The sequence below is a fragment of the Oncorhynchus mykiss genome, chromosome 16, assembly GCF_013265735.2.
Source record: "Oncorhynchus mykiss isolate Arlee chromosome 16, USDA_OmykA_1.1, whole genome shotgun sequence".
Taxonomy (NCBI): domain Eukaryota; kingdom Metazoa; phylum Chordata; class Actinopteri; order Salmoniformes; family Salmonidae; genus Oncorhynchus; species Oncorhynchus mykiss.
Window position 1 is genome coordinate 20,890,756 of NC_048580.1, and position 17,833 is coordinate 20,908,588.

The 17,833-nt window shown below is 43.8% G+C and overlaps 1 protein-coding gene across 1 annotated transcript in view; it reads right to left on the reverse strand.

Moving 5' to 3' along the window:
* Nucleotides 1-14,626, reverse strand: part of rhbdl1 (rhomboid, veinlet-like 1 (Drosophila)) — a 52,795-nt gene extending 38,169 nt beyond the window's left edge. The window contains exons 1-2 of the mRNA XM_021565172.2: nt 14,181-14,626; nt 1,061-1,219 (exon numbers count right to left, since the gene is read on the reverse strand). Coding sequence (XP_021420847.1) covers nt 1,061-1,219; nt 14,181-14,219 — 198 coding nt within the window. The 5' untranslated portion in view covers nt 14,220-14,626. The remainder of the gene's footprint in view (nt 1-1,060; nt 1,220-14,180) is intronic.
* Nucleotides 14,627-17,833: the final 3,207 nt, after the last annotated feature.

Sequence of the window (17,833 nt, forward strand, 5' to 3'; positions counted from 1 at the left end):
CTGATGCTGCCCTAAACCTGGGGAGGGTTTTAACATACGATCTGGAGCTACACGGGTGACGAAGAAAATAAATTCTGGGGGGGCTAAAGGAAAGGGGGGGGGCTAAAGGAAAGGGGGGGGTGATATTGGGGAGAGAGAAGGGTACGTTATGAATAAAGGGATACTATTAAAGGAGGATAAGATTTGCAGAAGGGGGTAGTCGGAGGGAAGAGTATCACATCTGGGATGGAGGGAGTAACAGAAGGAAGAGGCATGAAGATCCAAAAAGGGAGGGGTGGACGATAGGAGAAGGGCAAACTAAAGGAAGGGGTTGGAATGTCGGCGAGAGCACCTGCATCTGCATTGCTGCTCACACACTAGAAGCTAGACCTGAGCATTTGGAAGGGGAACTAAATGGAACAGCTTTTTCATTACAAACCATGAGCAGAACAGAGCGAAGGAAGGAACCAGCTTAGGGAAGTGAAAACATGTCAGGAATTGCATCGTGTTGAATGAATCACGCTGCTTAAACCCATATGCTGCGAGGAGAAGAAACATGCTCTGGATTACGGCTACACTCAAGACTAAGAATCACCTCAGCCCCTTTAAAAGGCTTTGCATTAATTCGATATATCGGAACAAAGGTCTAAACACAGACAGGTTAAGTGGAGAGGAATGAATAAGAATATCTCTGACCTCCTAGCAGCATCAGAACTCAGAACACTGCTCAGTAGAAGACATTGAGGCAGGATTTTCCCCTTTTCTCTACCAACAGCTAATACAGTATAATGTATAAACGTGTGTGTGTGTGTGTGTGTGTGTGTGTGTGTGTGTGTGTGGCACTTGTGTGTGTATTTATTTATCATTACATTTTGTTTGTGTTTATTTATAATTACATTTAATTAGAAAGATCAAACCTCTTTCTGAAGAACAAAAGACTGCAATGGGCAGGTACACTTTGACATCATGAACCTCAAATCATTCTGTAGCAAGTGTGTGCACGTACTATACGTGCTTCTGTGTGTGTGCGTGTGTGCGTGTGTGTGTGCGTGTGTGTGTGTGTCCATTCCCTGTCACTCACCAGCTCGATGAGCTCCTGGTAGCACACCTGTCCATCCTCGTTGCTCTGCACCAGTGCAAACAGCATGTCCAGTTTGGAGGGGTCCAGCTGCAGCTCATGGTGCTCCACCAGACTGGTGAAGTTCTCCACTGCAATGAAACCGGTGTTGTCTGGGTCCAGCTGGCAAAACACAACAACACATGAATATCAGTGCAGGCTGATCAGAATGCTGCTGTTGACGATTCTAGTAGTAGGGCTTATTAGCAAGGATCGGCTCAATTCCATTTCAATTCAGGGAACTCAAGATTTGAAAAGTGACATTCCTTTCCTACGTTGAGTAAATTGAAAGGGAATTAATCCTGTTCATTTCAAATAATTCTCTTTCTCTACCTCCCGTTCTTGATATACAAAACACATCTCATCTGCAGTGCTTTTTAAAAGATAGACAACAGTTATGTAGAGGGGTACTGTGGTTATCAACTAGTCCATAGACAACAGTTATGTAGAGGGGTACTGTAGTTATCAACTAGTCCATAGACAACAGTCGACACCAGACAGACAATAGAACAGACAGACCAGGACAATGGAGAGTAACGGAGCCAAGAGAGAAGAGTCTGTCAATGAGAGCAGCATTAATTAAGCCATACTTTCAGTGGGAACGTCAATGGAAGAATTAGCCTTAAAAACAGAACACTAGCTAGCTGTATTTATTCGAATTAAATGGGCAGGCTGAGAAGAAAAGAGCAGGCTGATAACATCAGTCGTTTGGCAGGAGTGATAACCAAAATGGGCCAACGTGTCAAAATGGTACATCGTGACCTGAACCCACTGTACGACTGAAATCCCACCGCTGTCACCATATGTCGTTGTACAGAATGAAATCAGTAGAGAGCATTAGATTCTCTGGAGTCTTTCCTTTCATTTTGGAGTCAAAGTCACAGTTTTTCCTTCTAATGAGTTTAGTGAGTCGCGTTCTAGCTGAATTTGTGGACCAATCAGGACAGTGTGGTTTTCATTAATCACCACTCTCACTGTGAGGCGACCGGCCCCTGTGGGTTACTACCGCTGAAGCTCGCACGCCTCGGTCTACCCGTGATTAATTTAAGCGGGGGAGTGTCATAAAAATCGCCAGAGTTTAACCGTCCGAAATAGTGCCGGTTAAAAATGGCCCATAAAGTATAGGGTGTGTATGTGCGTGTGGTGTACAGTGTGTATGAGCCCTCGTCCGACTGTGTTTTTATGTTTGTACTGTATCTATCCGTCATCAACTGCCCATTTTCCTTCCTGTTTTAAATATTCAATTTAATTTGATTCAATGGCTCATTAATATCCCGTGCTAGTTTTTCATTAGGGTGTCTAGTTTGAGTTGTCTAGTCCTGTGTATGAGTTTACCTAAGGCCAAACCCATCCAGCACAAACAGACCATATGGGACGACCGCTCAGTGCCTAGCCCTTTACTATGTTTCCTGTAATGCTAACGTAGACTCATTAGTCTTCTGAGAGTAAACCAACAGCTCCTTGTCGCTCCAGGGCGGAACAGTGGTCTTTCAGCTGTTGCATCACTCTGGAGTCACCCACAGTGTGTATCATGTTAGTCTGTGTAAAGATAGGAGGGACTCTCAATGTTCCCCATTGTGGTTTGGGCCCTTTCGTTCTGAATATAGATGGCCCTGTGACTCAGTGGGCAGAGGTCATTTCCCTGACTGCCTCAGGATCAGGAGTGGAGAGTGGTTGTATAAACACTGAGCCTGGCAGTACCAGTCTATACTGCAGCTGCCACAAGCTCAACAGCTTTACAGCTCAATTTAGCAAGGAAGATCAATCAGAAAATCCTTGGGAGTGCCTTATACATAGTGTGTGTGTGTGTGTGTGTGTGTGTGTGTGTGTGTGTGTTTTGCTGTGTTACAGCCTGAAAATAAAATGGCTTAAATAAAGATTTATTTTGGTCATTGGCCTACACACAATACCCCATGATGTCTAAATGGAATTATGTTTTTCGAAATGTTTACAAATGAATAAAAAATGAAAAGCTGAAAGGTCTTGAGTCAATAAGTATTTAACCTCTTTGTTCAGGGGTAAAAATGTGCTTAACAATCCACATATTACTTGCATGGACTCACTTGGTGTGCAATAACAGTGTTTAACATGATTTTTGAATGACTACCCCATCTCTGTACCCCACCCTACACAGGTTCCTCAGTCGAGCTGTGAATTTCAAACACAGATGCAACCACAAAGACCAGGAAAGTTTTTCCATTGTCTTACAAAGGGAACTTATTGCACCTAAAGCAGACAATTAATATCTGTTTGAGCATTGTGAAGTTAATTACACTTTGGATGGTGTATCAATACACCCAGTCACCCAGTCCTTCCTAACTCAGTTGCCGGTGAGGAAGGAAACTACTCAGGGATTTCACCATGAGGCCAATGGTGACTTTAAAACAGTTGAAGAGTATAATTTCTGTGATAGGAGAACAACAACATTGTAGTTACTCCACAATACTAACCTTATTGATAGAGTGAAAAGAAGGAAGCCTGTACAGAATACAAATATTCTAAAACCTGCATCTGTTTGCAACAAAGCACTAAAGTAAAACTGCAAAAAATGTGGGCAAAGCAATACATTTTTGTTCTGAATACAAAGTGTTATGTTTGGGGCAAATCCAATACATTAGCAAGTACCACTCTCCATATTTTCAAGCATAGTGATGGCTGCATCATGTTATGGCATGCTTGTAAACGTTAAGGACTGGGAAGTTTTTCAGGATAAAAAAAAAATGGAAGTAAGCACAGGCAAAATCCTAGAGGAAAATCTGGTTCAGTCAATTTTCAGCAGGACAACAAGCTAAAACACAAGACCAAATCTACACTGGAATTGCTTACCAAGTTATAGTTTTTACTTAAATCTACTTGAAAATCTATGGCAATACCTGAAAATGGTTGTCTAGCAATGATCAACAACCAATTTGACAGAGCTTGAAGAATTTGAAAATGAATAATGGGCAAATGTTGCATAATCCAGATGTGGAAAGCTCTTAGAGACTCACAGCTGTAATTGCTGCCAAAGGTGCATACAAAATATTGACTCAGAGGTGTGAATACTTATGTAAATGAGATATTTCTATATTTCATTTTCAATACATTTGCTAACATTTCTAAAAAGAAAAACATTTTTACTTTGTCATTATTGCTATTGTGTGTACATGGGTGAGAGAAAAAAGTTTGGAATACAGGCTGTAAACACAGCAAAACGTGGAATAAGTCAAGGGGTATGAATACTTTCTGAAGGCCTATCACTCTCTCTTCGTGGAGTTATTTTCCTCGTCCACTGTACTGATTTCAGCAGCGTTTACAGCTGTTTAATTGAACAAAACCAACTCTTTAATTCAAATGAATCGACTGTTCACCCTCCCCAGGTCTCTAGTTATTTATTTATTAACCCAGGGGCAGGGTACTAGCAGTCATGTACTAGTGTGTAAGCTTGATGATGGTTCAAGTCAGATGGTAGCATGTTAGCTCTGTTGATACTAGCTATCAAATGTTAGCGCCCTACCCTTTCTGAATGCTAATAGCAGCAACGACTGTAAATGCCTGTGTTTTCATTATCACACTTTGTTGTAAAAGCTATTTTTAATCCCAACAGGCAGGCACACGTACAAATGTGCACACACGTGGACACGGACACAAGCATTTCACTGTAGGGTCTACACCTGTTGTATTCGTCGCATGTGACGAATAACATTTGATTTGAAACACGCGGATACGGACACACACACACACAAACTGGTAATCAGTCAACTCGTGACATAACACACACTGGGTAATCTCTGCTGAACGCCGGGGCCCCTCACTGGCTGGACCTGACCACCTGGAGCTTGTATGAGGCTTCCTGAAATGCAGCTAAAGCGAAAGCATGTATGAAAATGAACCAAGAAAGAAAGAAGGCTCAGATCTATTTTTACTTAATCCCCTTACTGTGTGTTTCATGGAGGTTTGTTGAATCACAGTCGATTCTGCCCCTGGTGCCGAGGAGAGAGAGCGAAGGGGTGCAGATACAACCAGCGTTTTACACAGGCTGAGTGTAGGACACTAGGATGATAGGAGGGGGAGAAAGGGAGGGCATGACCATAGCCATTATTACCTTGGCTGCTGTAGGTTCATTCACTTCAATCAATCTACAAACACGTAGCCTATTAGCTATACAGATGTAATGTTTCTCCCTGAAAGGAGGGAAATATGAGAAATTATTCACACTGACACGTATAGCATCAGCGACTGTTCAGTCAGTTGCAATGATGAATTGCATAAAATACTCAACTCTTTACATAGATATCTCTTTTCTCAAACTACATAGCCTTCACGTTTGTATTCCGAGGCATTACTAATCAAGCTCTGCACAAACACATCAATGGAGCACAGAGATGATCGTATTATCACATACACATGAATTTCTAGGATATTACTTACTATTCTGTATTAATATCAGTGATATAGAGGTAAACAACCACTGATATAAACCAAAACATTTTTATAACTTTGTTTGCATCTTAATGTAGGGAAGATAGGCTATGTGGAGATGTTCATATTGAAACATACTATATCTTTCCCCTAACTTGTTTGATAAGATTAGTACAGATTTTCTCAGGTGTCACCACATGGGGCCCCGACCCCAAGTATGGGAACCACTGTACTAAGCTCTCTCTCTGCTTGATTCCTCTCTCTCTCTGTCTCCTCTGCTTCCTTCTGCATGCATTGCAGCCTACCTCAGCTTCACCACTGAGCGCCACATCACTTTCCGTCTCAGTAGTCTATTCTCTGTAAAGCAAAGTTATTATGAGAACTTAGTAGCCTGCTAAGGTAGGCTCCGTTTAACGTTAGCTTCTTGATTCATCCTTCTAGCTGGCTACGTAATACTAGCCAGAGCCCTTCAACCAGGAGGCTACTCAAAAGAGGATGGGGATCACCATCCTACTCAGTGAATTTCATACAAATAAAAGTTGTGAAACATTAAAGGGGAATTTCACCCTGGGAGAATCTGGGCTTGTTTTCATCATGTCTGAGGCATTTCTAGGTCAGTGAAATGTGTTTCACACATAACTACCCAGGAGGAAGGTCTGGGCTTTGCGCGCTGACTGATACACCCTATGACTGCTTCTGGTGTCCTTGATATGGTTGTCCTTGTCCTTGATATGGTTGTCCTTGTTTGATAGAGCCATTGGAAGTGTTTCGATGATGTTCCTATCAACGGATTCATTGCTAGATATACAAGCTGACAGCTTTTCTCCCGTCTCTGAAAGACTACAACCCGTGTGGTGTGGGGTGGTGCTTCGTGCTCTTGCCCTGTCCCTCCACTAATGCAGGCTTTTTTGAAAGGGAGACGTACACCAATAACACAATCCTTTGGTCAAAACTGAAAAAAGTGACCAGACCGCAATGGCTTCAAGTGATTCCTCTCACCAACACGAATTCAACAATGGAGCCTTTTTTTGTTGCTACATGGTCACATTCAACCATACATGTTTCAACCGGAATATAGCGAAGAGGATTTGAAACAAAACGTTGAATTTAGCTAAAAGCTCAGCTACAGCCAATGGCAGCGCCAAGAGGGAAGATCACAAATATTGTGGCTTGCTAAGTAACTTATTTTTTCCTGCAAGCCCCCTAGCTAGCTAATTTTAGTTTATCTACTGAAACTCATATTGTGTATTGCTGGCTAACATGTGTTACAGTTAATTTTTCTGTTTGCTAACTTAACACGTGTTACACATAATTTTTATGTTTGCTAACTTAGGTAGGTAGCTAGCTAGTCTAGCTTGCTAAATTAGCTAAACAACTACAGGTAGTCATATCTATGACTAAAAGTAGATTAGTTGTACAATCGGAGATCTATTGTATCTCGATTGTAAAACCTCTTCTCTTTTTAGTTGTAGATATGGCCAGCTACTAAACAGCAAGCTACAACGTTACAACCAGCCACCTAAAGCTAGGTTGACCAGCAAACGTTAGCACGACTGGAGATGGCTAGCTAGTTAGCCTGGCACCTGCTAACTTGTTACTATGCGCCAGGCCTTGCGTTTGTAACTTTTTAGCAAACGTGTATCATTAACTGTAAATAGTTGTATTAGCCAGCTGTGTAACATGTAACATAATTGACGAGGGTTGACATTGGTTATGATTTCAAAATCACAGATGTAAATAACAATTATTAAGTTTACTAGCTAACAGTGAGTAGAAACAACAAATCTCTAAAACTGATAAATTGGTTTTACTATATAAAAAAATATTTGCCTAAGCATGTCTGATAGGGCGGCAGGGTAGCCTAGTGGTTAGAGCGTTGGACTAGTAACCGGAAGGTTGCAAGTTCAAACCCCCGAGCCGACAAGGTACAAATCTGTCGTTCTGCCACTGAACAGGCAGTTAACCCACTGTTCCTAGGCCGTCATTGAAAATAAGAATTTGTTCTTAACTGACTTGCCTGGTTAAATAAAGGTAAAATAAAAAAAATAAAAATAAAAAAGACATGGTTGTAGCTAGATACTGTCTGCCTAACTACCTAGGTACATTTGTACAGTCTGGTCACTGTGCAAAAGGTTGAGAGTTATGCCATGTTTCTATAGACCCTTTTCTAGTACCCACCACACTGACATCACACACAGATGCGTGCAACTCTTGACTGCAGTGAGAAAGCCATCGCCATCTGCGCCCATTCAACATAGCCTAGATTTATGTTTAAATTACATCTAGACAAAATAGCTTTTTGGGGTTCTCATACGCTTACAATTATGTTTTGATCGTTTTTTAAAGTATAATGCAGTTGATTTGCGATGATGACAAAAACATGATATTAAATAGGACATTCACATGAGCCTTGAAATCCAAAAGTAGTGCGAAATGCACTTATAAGCAACATGTAAATAGAGGCTCTTTTTTTTGCCGTTCTATAAGAACTCCCCTTTGTTCTGCCACCAAGTTACGCACGTCGCCCTCCTGCAGCAATGTTTACAAACACAGACAGGAGTCTATTAGGCTAGATATCTAAATGTAATCTATGAGCCTGTACACATGTATGCATGTTCAACTAGTCTACCCTAATGTTGTCATGCTGGCACAGTTTCAAACTCTAAGTATAATTTATTATATTCTTTGTTTTAGAAGACAATACTGTGTGGTGCCTTGGCTTTTTCCTGGTGTGGATACATGTAGAGAAACATAATTCCTCTGCCTGCGTGTGTCATTGTAGCAGAACTGTTTCCCTCTCGGTGGATTGGATATATGCGGGATTTCAAGCAGAAGATGACTCAAGATGAGCTGAATGGCAGTTTGATCTGACAACACTTCTCCCACAGGGTTCCCTGAACTTACTGTATGTTTCTTTTGAATGGCAATTTCATGAACACCTCTCCCATCCTTTGCTGATGACCAGTATTCTTAGCTACAGATTGTTCCACCAGATAATGTGATTTAACCAAAGATTTTTGCTATCATTTACTGGGAGTTAACATTAGCTAGGTGGCTAGGTGGCTAATGCTAACGTTAGCTAGGGGGTTAATGTAAGCTACGCTAGGGTTTAGGGTTAAGGTTAAGGTTAGGAGTTACGTTAAAGTTCTAAGGTTACGGTTACCAAACAAGCTAAGTAGTAGCAAAGTAGTAAGTAGTTGAAAAGTTGCTAATTAGTTAAAATGCTAAAGTTGTTTGTGATGAAATTCAAACACGCAACTCTCTTTTCATTATTCCCTTAAGTAAACGTATGTCTTTATATAAGCCTACCAAACGTAACATATTGCACTGATTTGAATATCCCGCATTTTTGTTTACTATGTTACGTCTAGTCTGTGATGCCAGCTTGGTTTAACAAGTACCAGGAGCAACCATCTTCTGAGAAGGTGAAGAGGCGGTGAAGGATTGGTCTTTGTTGGTAATTAGAACTATTAACAATCAATACATTTAATTAGGAAAACGGAGTCGCGTGAATGATGCTTGTAAGCGGAGCCTTTTTGCTTAGTCAGGGTAGTGGGGTTCCTGACTGTCTGACAGAGGAAGAAAGGAAAAGAGATAGGGAAAAACAGAGAGAGGGAGGAGGGGTGAGAGAGGAGAAGAGGGAGGGGATGGTGCAGAAAGGCCGCTGTTATTGAAGCGATCCAACAGCGGGAGGATGACGCGTTGACAAGCCACATCATTGCCATGGTTACATGCTTTTGCATTTCCCCTTTAGGAGTGCTGGGGCATGAGGAAGAGACGGAAGGAGATAAAGAGGGAAGAGAGAGGATGAAGAAAGGTTAGAGGGGGAGGTGGAGCACTGGAGTAGGAAAGATGGATATAGATGGTTGGAGAGATAATGAGGGGAATGGATAAAAGGATGGGCTGAGGAAAAAGGAAGAATGAAAGAGGGGAGGGCTAAGGGCCCAAGGGGGGGGAGGTGACACCAGTACCTAGGAATGGAGAGGGTGAAAGGGTTAACGAAAAGAAAGAGGATGAGATAGGGCGAAGAAAAATATAGTGGGGGCAAGTAGAAGAGGATGGATGAAGATAGGGGGATGAAATAGTGTGGATGAGAAGGAGGCTGCAGGGGAATGACCTCTCTGTTAACCCCCGGGACCTCTATTACCGTCAGAAGAGCAACCAGCCACTGAGGCTGACCCCAGTGCAGACCTCACTTAACTGAGCAACCAGCACTACAGTGGAGAAGGGGAGAAGACCCTTAGGAGTGTAGTACTGTAGTAGCATGAGTGTGCTAATTCAGCATTGTAGTAGTAAACATGAAGAACACCTTCCTAATTTGCCCTCAGAAGAGCCTTAATTCGTAGGGGAGTGGACTCTACAATGCTTCCCGCAGTTGTGTCAAGTTGGCTGGATGTCCTTTGGTTGGTGGACCATTCTTGATACACATGGGAAACTGTTGAGTATGAAAACCCAGTAGAGTTGCAGTTCTTGACACACTTAAATTGGTGCGCCTGGTACCTAGTACTATACCCCGTTCAAAGGCACTTACATATTTTACCTTGCCCATTCACCCTCTGAATGATACACATACACAATCCATGTCTCTATTGTCTCAAGACTCTTAACCTGTCACCTCCCCTTCCTCTACACTGATTGAAGTGGATTTAACAGGTGACACAAATAAGGGATCATAGCTTCACCTGGATTCACCTTGTCAGTATATGTCATGAAAAGAGCAGATGTCCTTAATGTTTTGTACACTCAGTATAGTACTGTAGTAGTATTAGAGTGGTGTAGTAGTGTAGTAGTACACATGAAGCATCTGAGTATTGCAGTATTTTCAGAGTAGTATAAGTGTTGCAGTAGTACTTGTGTGGCAGTTTATTAGCATAGCGCTAGTGTCTGAGCTAACCGGGTATCCACAGCTGTTCTCTGACTGGGCCACTCTGTAATTATCATACGGCTGCAGCATTCTAGGCTACTGTGGCACTGACTGACTGCAAGATGGTGGCAGCCAGGCCACCACAACAGCTCTCTCTCGAACCGATTACTACATTTTCTTCCATTTACACATCCAGCACTGTCACACAAAACAAATTCTAGAGACATTCCTCAAATGCCGCGCATGAAAAGCACCACACTGACGGTATCAGACCTCCAGGAAAAGGAAAGGGAACATAAGAACCTCATTCATGCTGTGGTTGGCATATATACGTCAAAACGGTATAACCCTGTCCTTTATGTAGCAGGTGAAAATAACTCTGTAAGGAGGGGAATCGCAGAGGAGATATTTATCAACTAATGATCGCATGGCTCAGTGATGGTGGAGCTCTAGCTCCCAGTTTCCTTATTAAGTGTCATGGCTATATAAATATATGTGTGTATGAAGAAGAGACGGAAGGAGATAAAGAGGGAAGAGAGAGGATGAAGAAAGGTTAGAGGGGAGGTGGAGCACTGGAGTAGGAAAAGATAGATATAGATGGTTGGAGAGATAATGAGGGGAATGGAAAAAAGGATGGGATGAGGAAAAGGGAGGTTGAAAGAGGGGAGGGCTAAGGGCTCAAGGGGGGGGGGGGGGTGACACCAGTACCTAGGAATGGAGAGGGTGAAAGGGTTAACGAAAAGAAAGAGGATGAGATAGGGTGAAGAAAAATATAGTGGGGGCAAGTAGAAGAGGATGGATGAAGATAGGGGGATGAAATAGTGTGGATGAGAAGGAGGCTGCAGGGGAATGACCTCTCTGTTAACCCCCAGGACCTCTATTACCGTCAGAAGAGCAACCAGCCACTGAGGCTGACCCCAGTGCAGACCTCACTTAACTGAGCAACCAGCACTACAGTGGGGAAGGGGAGAAGACCCTAACCTGGAAACAGACCGCAGCCATAAATAAAAACAAGGAAGTTCTAGGTACTTTCAGTAATTATTTGTGCAGTGCCTATCTATGAAGTAGTAGGAGTGTAGTACTGTAATAACATGAGTGTGCTAATTTAGCATTGTAGTAGTAGGAGTGCAGCAATATACACTGAGTGTACAAAGCATTAAGAACACCTTCCTAATATTGCCCTCAGAACAGCCTTAATTCGTAGGGGAGTGGACTCTACAATGCTTCCCGCAGTTGTGTCAAGTTGTCTGGATGTCCTTTGGTTGGTGGACCATTCTTGATACACACGGGAAACTGTTGAGTATGAAAAACCCAGTAGAGTTGCAGTTCTTGACACACTTAAATTGGTGCGCCTGGTACCTAGTACTATACCCCGTTCAAAGGCACTTAAATATTTTGTCTTGCCCATTCACTCTCTGAATGGCACACATACAAAATCCATGTCTCAGTTGTCTCAAGGGTCAAGACTCTTAACCTGTCACCTCCCCTTCATCTACACTGATTGAAGTGGATTTAATAGGTGACACCAATAAGGGATCATAACTTTCACCTGGATTCACCTGGTCAGTCTATGTCATGAAAAGAGCAGATGTCCTTAATGTTTTGTACACTCAGTATAGTACTGTAGTAGTATTAGAGTGGTGTAGTAGTGTAGTAGTACACATGAAGCATCTGAGTATTGCAGTATTTTCAGAGTAGTATAAGTGTTGCAGTAGTACTTGCGTGGCAGTGTATTAGCATAGCGCTAGTGTCTGAGCTAACCGGGTATCCACAGCTGTTCTCTGACTGGGCCACTCTGTAATTATCATACGGCTGCAGCATTCTAGGCTACTGTGGCACTGACTGACTGCAAGATGGTGGCAGCCAGGCCACCACAACAGCTCTCTCTCGAACCGATTACTACATTTTCTTCCATTTACACATCCAGCACATTCACACAAAAAAACATCTAGAGACATTCCTCAAATGCCGCGCATGAAAAGCACCACACTGACGGTATCAGACCTCTAGGAAAAGGAAAGGGAACATAAGAACCTCATCCATGCTGTGGTTGGCATATATACGTCAAAACGGTATAACCCTGTCCTTTATGTAGCAGGTGAAAATAACTCTGTAAGGAGGGGAGTCGCAGAGGAGATATTTATCAACTAATGATCGCATGGCTCAGTGATGGTGGAGCTCTAGCTCCCAGTTTCCTTATTAAGTGTCATTGCTATTTAAATAAATATATGTGTGTGGGGGGGACAGAAACAGCCTGAGCTCAGCACAGCTACCTCCTGCAGACAAAGACTAATAAAGTCACTCATGTAGCGTTCTCTCGCTCTCTCTCTCTCTCTCTCTCTCTCTCTCTCTCTCGCTCTCTCTCTCTCTGCAGAGTCTGATGTAGCAGCCCAATATGAAAGAGGTGCCTGCAACAAGCCCTCTAACATAGTGTTTCTCCACTGAAACATCTCACATTAAAGCTACAAGTAAATGATCACGCTATCACCTTTCTATCTTCGAGGATTTGCTCATAAACGATTCACTATGCCTGCTGCTACTTGCGAACTTTGAAAACCACCACCATGACCACAGCACATCCTTTAACCACATTCACATTCACTCAATATTCCTTGGTGGCTTTCTCCTTGTCATACATACACACACATATTGAAAAAAGGTCAGGTAAAACACACGGGCATCCACACACACACGCACACGCACGTACACACGCACGCACGCACGCACACACACACACACACACACACACACACACACACACACACACACACACACACACACACACACACACACACACACACACACACACACACACACACACACACACACACCTCTAAGTCTGTTGATCAATGTGTTACAGATAGGCCCCTCGTGACCCTTAGACCCTGCAGCAGATAATCAATGCCTCCCTCTCAGCAGAATGATTGCCCATTATATCTATCAATCAGGCAAATCCCCCACTGGTGCCTCAGAACAGTGGGATGGTCCAGTCAGCTAATAACATGAATGAGGGATGGGGGGGGTTAGGGTTAGGGGGGGCAGACTGATAAGATGAACACTAGCATGCACACACACACACACAAAGTTGATAAAACAAAGCAATAAAGTAGGCTTTGATTTAGCTAACAAAACACTTTAAATACTAGAACTGAAAAATGTGAAGAATGTTCAAAGATGAATAAATGCCTCCTTAGAGAGCTGAAAGGGTGCTTGAGGCTGTGGCTGTCTGTGGCTGTCTTTGTGCTGGACCTTGATACTGCAGAGCACAGCATCGCCTCTGGGTTATTTTTTGGCCAAGAGTAACATCTCTGAGTGTCTTTGAGATACTCAAGGACTAGGAAAAAGACTAGACGTCTAGACAGACCTATGGCACACAATAACACAGGTACAACCAAAACTAGTGCCCAGAAGAGTGGCCCACTGATCACAGTAAAATCATCAGGTCAGGACCAACCTTCCCCAGGTAAATTACCTCATTACCACCACTACCTACAATCAATTAATTCATAACACTGCTGCACAGGTAAACCAGGAAAATACGCCACTGCCACCTCAGCAAACTGTGATCCATGATCTGACCTCACCTTCAAAGGTATACTCTTCTATGACCCTATATTGCCTGAGTATTCCTCAGTAGCATCAGTCTACTACACTTTCCACCCCAGTGTGCCGACATGCCCCTTTTCCCACTCCCCTCTCCCCTAGCAGCAGTTCTCACTGATGCCTCTTGACTTACATCTTTAGATAGACAGACAGCGGCTGGCTGCTGGCAGGAGACGGTAACCATAGAAACCCCCAATCGCTGCTTTGCTTGCTTACCTGCTCTTGTATGAGCTGAAACAGAGAGCTTCTATCCATATACTGGCCAGGGAGTTGAGAGGAGCCGCCGAGGACAAGGGCATAGAGAGGAGCGAGCGGGCTGCTGCTGGTGGTGGTGGTGGGGAGAGGGATGTTTGGATGAAGTAGAAGCGGGTACCTAAACAGTAGTGTTAGCCCCCTCCACTCCACGACGTGGCTACGTCCCCTGCTCAAAGGATGGAGAAGCCCAGCTAGCCTGATTCCTGGTGGCCCCTGGCTCTCCTGCTAGCAGTGTGGCTAACTAGCAGAGTAATCAGCAGCGTCTGTAGTGGTGGCAGGGTACTCTGTTGTGCCAGTACAGTGTGGAAGGAGGCAGCCCAGCATAACAATCAAACAGCAGATCCAGCAGCTCTCATTCACTCACTCTCCCTCCTCCCTACAGCACTGACTGCTCCCTCTCGCTCTCTCTTTCCTCTCTCTTCACTCACTCACACTGCACTGCCTGCATGCCAATGAGGTAGAGGAGGGAGGTGGCTCCTCTCGGCCAATGAGAACTGGAGAAGGAGGGGCCACTGGCTGTAGCTCCTCTCCTCACTGCAAGGAGGGCGTCTTGGAGAGGGAGAGAGGATAAGCTCCACTGCGGCCTCAGATGGATGCACGTAGGCACATCTGTAACACAGACAGACAGACAGACAGACAGACAGACAGACAGACAGACAGACAGACAGACAGACAGACAGACAGACAGAGTAATTCAACACTTAAGCTACTTATGAACAGAAGGAATATATGCATACATCTACATACAGGCCTATCACATATTGTAACAGACAAATGTGAATAAACATCACACTCAAACACACTAGGATGCACATTGTAATTAGAATGGTGGGAATGGCGGCCGTTTTACAGGCTCCTGACCAATAATGCTATTTTCTGTCTTTTTTTGCATTGATCTTAAAGCTTTTTTGCACATAATGTTTCCACCATCGTTTCCTGTGACCCGAAAAGAGATTCCGGACATCAGAACAACAACCACTAACCTCGATTTGGACGAGGACTTCTACTTCAATGTGTCGGATGCAAAATACAGGGCCCTAATCGCCGACACTTGTAGACGGTGCCATAGTGGCCGGCGTGCAGGCACCATGGTGAGATGAATGAATCATCTCTACCCTCTGTTCTATTGGCGAATGTGCAATCGCTGGAAAATCAACTGGACAAGCTCTGTTCGAGACTATCCTATCAACGGGACATTAAGAACTGTAATATACTATGCTTCTCGGATTCGTAGCTGAACAAGGACATGGATAATGTAAATCTAGCTGTTTTTTCTATGCATCGGCAGGACAGAACGGCAGAGTCCGGTAAGATCAGTGGTGACAGTGTGCCTCTCTTTATTAACAATATTAAGGAAGTCTTGAGGTTCTGCTCGCCTGAGATAGAATACCTCATGATAAGTTGTAGACCATATTATTTACCAAGAGAGTTTTCATCTGTATTTTTCATAGCTGTCTATTTACTACCACAAACCGATGTTGGCACTAAGACTGCACTCAACGAGCGGAATGGATCAAGAAAATGCTCATCCAGAGGCAGCGCTCCTAGTGGCCAGTGATTTTAATGCAGGAAAACTGAAATCCGCTCTCCCCCACCCTCTATCCTCCTGAATCCTGCTTACAAGCAAACCTCAAACAGGAAGTACCAGTGACATGCTCAATACGGAAGTGGTCCGATGAAGCAGATGCTAAGCTACAGGACTGTTTCGCTAGCATAGACTGGAATTCATCCTATGGCATTGAGGAGTCTACCACATCTTCACCGGCTTCATTAATAAGTGCATCGACGACGTTGTCCCCACAGTGACCGTACGTACCCCAACCAGAAACCATGGATTACAGGCAACATCTGCACTGAGCTAAAGGCTAGAGCTGCCACTTTCAAGGAGCAGGACACAAATCCGGACGCTTATAAGACATCCTGCTACGCACTCCGACAAACCATCAAACAGGCAAAGCTTCAATACAGGACTGAATCTTACTACACCGGCTCTGACGCTCGTCGGATGCAGCAGGGCTTGCAAACTATCACTGATTACAAAGGGAATCCCAGCCGAGAGCTGCGCAGTAACACAAGCCTACCAGAAGAGCTAAATGCCTTCTATACTCAATTCGAGGCAAGCATCAGCTGTTCTGAATGACTGTATGATCAGGCTCTCCGTATACCTTTAAACAGGTTAACATTCACAAGGCCGCAGGGCTCAACGGATTACCGGGACGCTGACAAGTGTCTTCATCTGACATTTTTAAACTATCTCTGACCCAGTCTGTAATACCTGTTTCAAGCAAACCACCATACTCCCTGTGCCTAAGAACGCCAAGGTAACCTGTGTAAATGACTACCGCCCCATAGCACTCACATCTGTAGCCATGAAATGCTATGAAAGGCTGGTCATGGCTCACATCAACACCATCATTCCAGAAACTCTTGACCCACTCCAATTCGCATACCGCCCCAACAGATCCACAGAGGACACAAACTCTATTGCACTCCACACTGCCCTTTCCCACCTGGACAAAAGGAATGCTGTTCATTAACTACAGTTCAGTGTTCAACACCATAGTGCCTTCCAAGCTCATCACTGAGGACCCTGGGACTGAACACCTCCCTATGCAACTGGATCCTGGCCGCCCCCAGGTGATGAGGGTAGGCAACACAGCCTCAACATTGACCCTAGATTACAGCTTTATTAAAAAATGTATTCAATATTTTTTTCCCCTCATCAATCTGCACACAATACCCCATAATGACAATGCAAAAATTGTTTTTATTGTTAATAAAAAAAAAAACATTTTTGCTAATTTATTAAAAATAGAAAACTGAAATATCACATTTACATAAGTATTCAGTACATAGTACTGAAGTACCTTTGGCAGTGATTACAGCCTCGAGTCTTCTTGGGTATGAACCTACAAGCTTGGCATACCTATATTTGGGGAGTTTTTCCCATTCTTCTCTACAGATCCTGTCAAGCTCTGTCTGGTTGGATGGGGAGCGTTGCAGCACAGCTATTTTCAGGTCTCTCCAGAGTCTCCCAGTCCCTGCCTCCTAAAAACATCCCCACCGCATGATGCTGCCACCACCATGCTTCACCGTAGGGATGGTGCCAGCTTTTCCTCCAGGCGTGATGCTTGGCATTCAATCCAAAGAATTCAATGTTGGTTTCATCAGACCAGAGAATCTTGTTTCGCATGGTCTGAGAGTCTTTAGGTGCCTTTTGGCAAACTCCAAGCGGGCTGTCATGTGCCTTTTACTGAGGAGTGGCTTCTGTCTGGCCACTCTATCATAAAGGCCTGATTGGTAGAGTGCTGCAGAGATGGTTGTCCTTCTGGAAGGTTCTCCCATCTCCACAGAAGAGGATGGGAGAACGGCCAGCTCTAGGAAGAGTCTTGGTGGATCCAAACTTCTGCCATTTAAGAATGATGGAGGCCACTGTGTTCTTGGGGACCTTCAACGTTGCAGACATATTTGGTACCCTTCCCCAGTTCTGTGCCTCGACACAATCCTGTCTCGGAGCTCTATGGACAATTAATTTGACCTCATGGCTTGGTTTTTGCTCTGACATGCACTGTCAACTGTGGGACCTTATATAGACAGGTGTGAGCCTTTCCAAA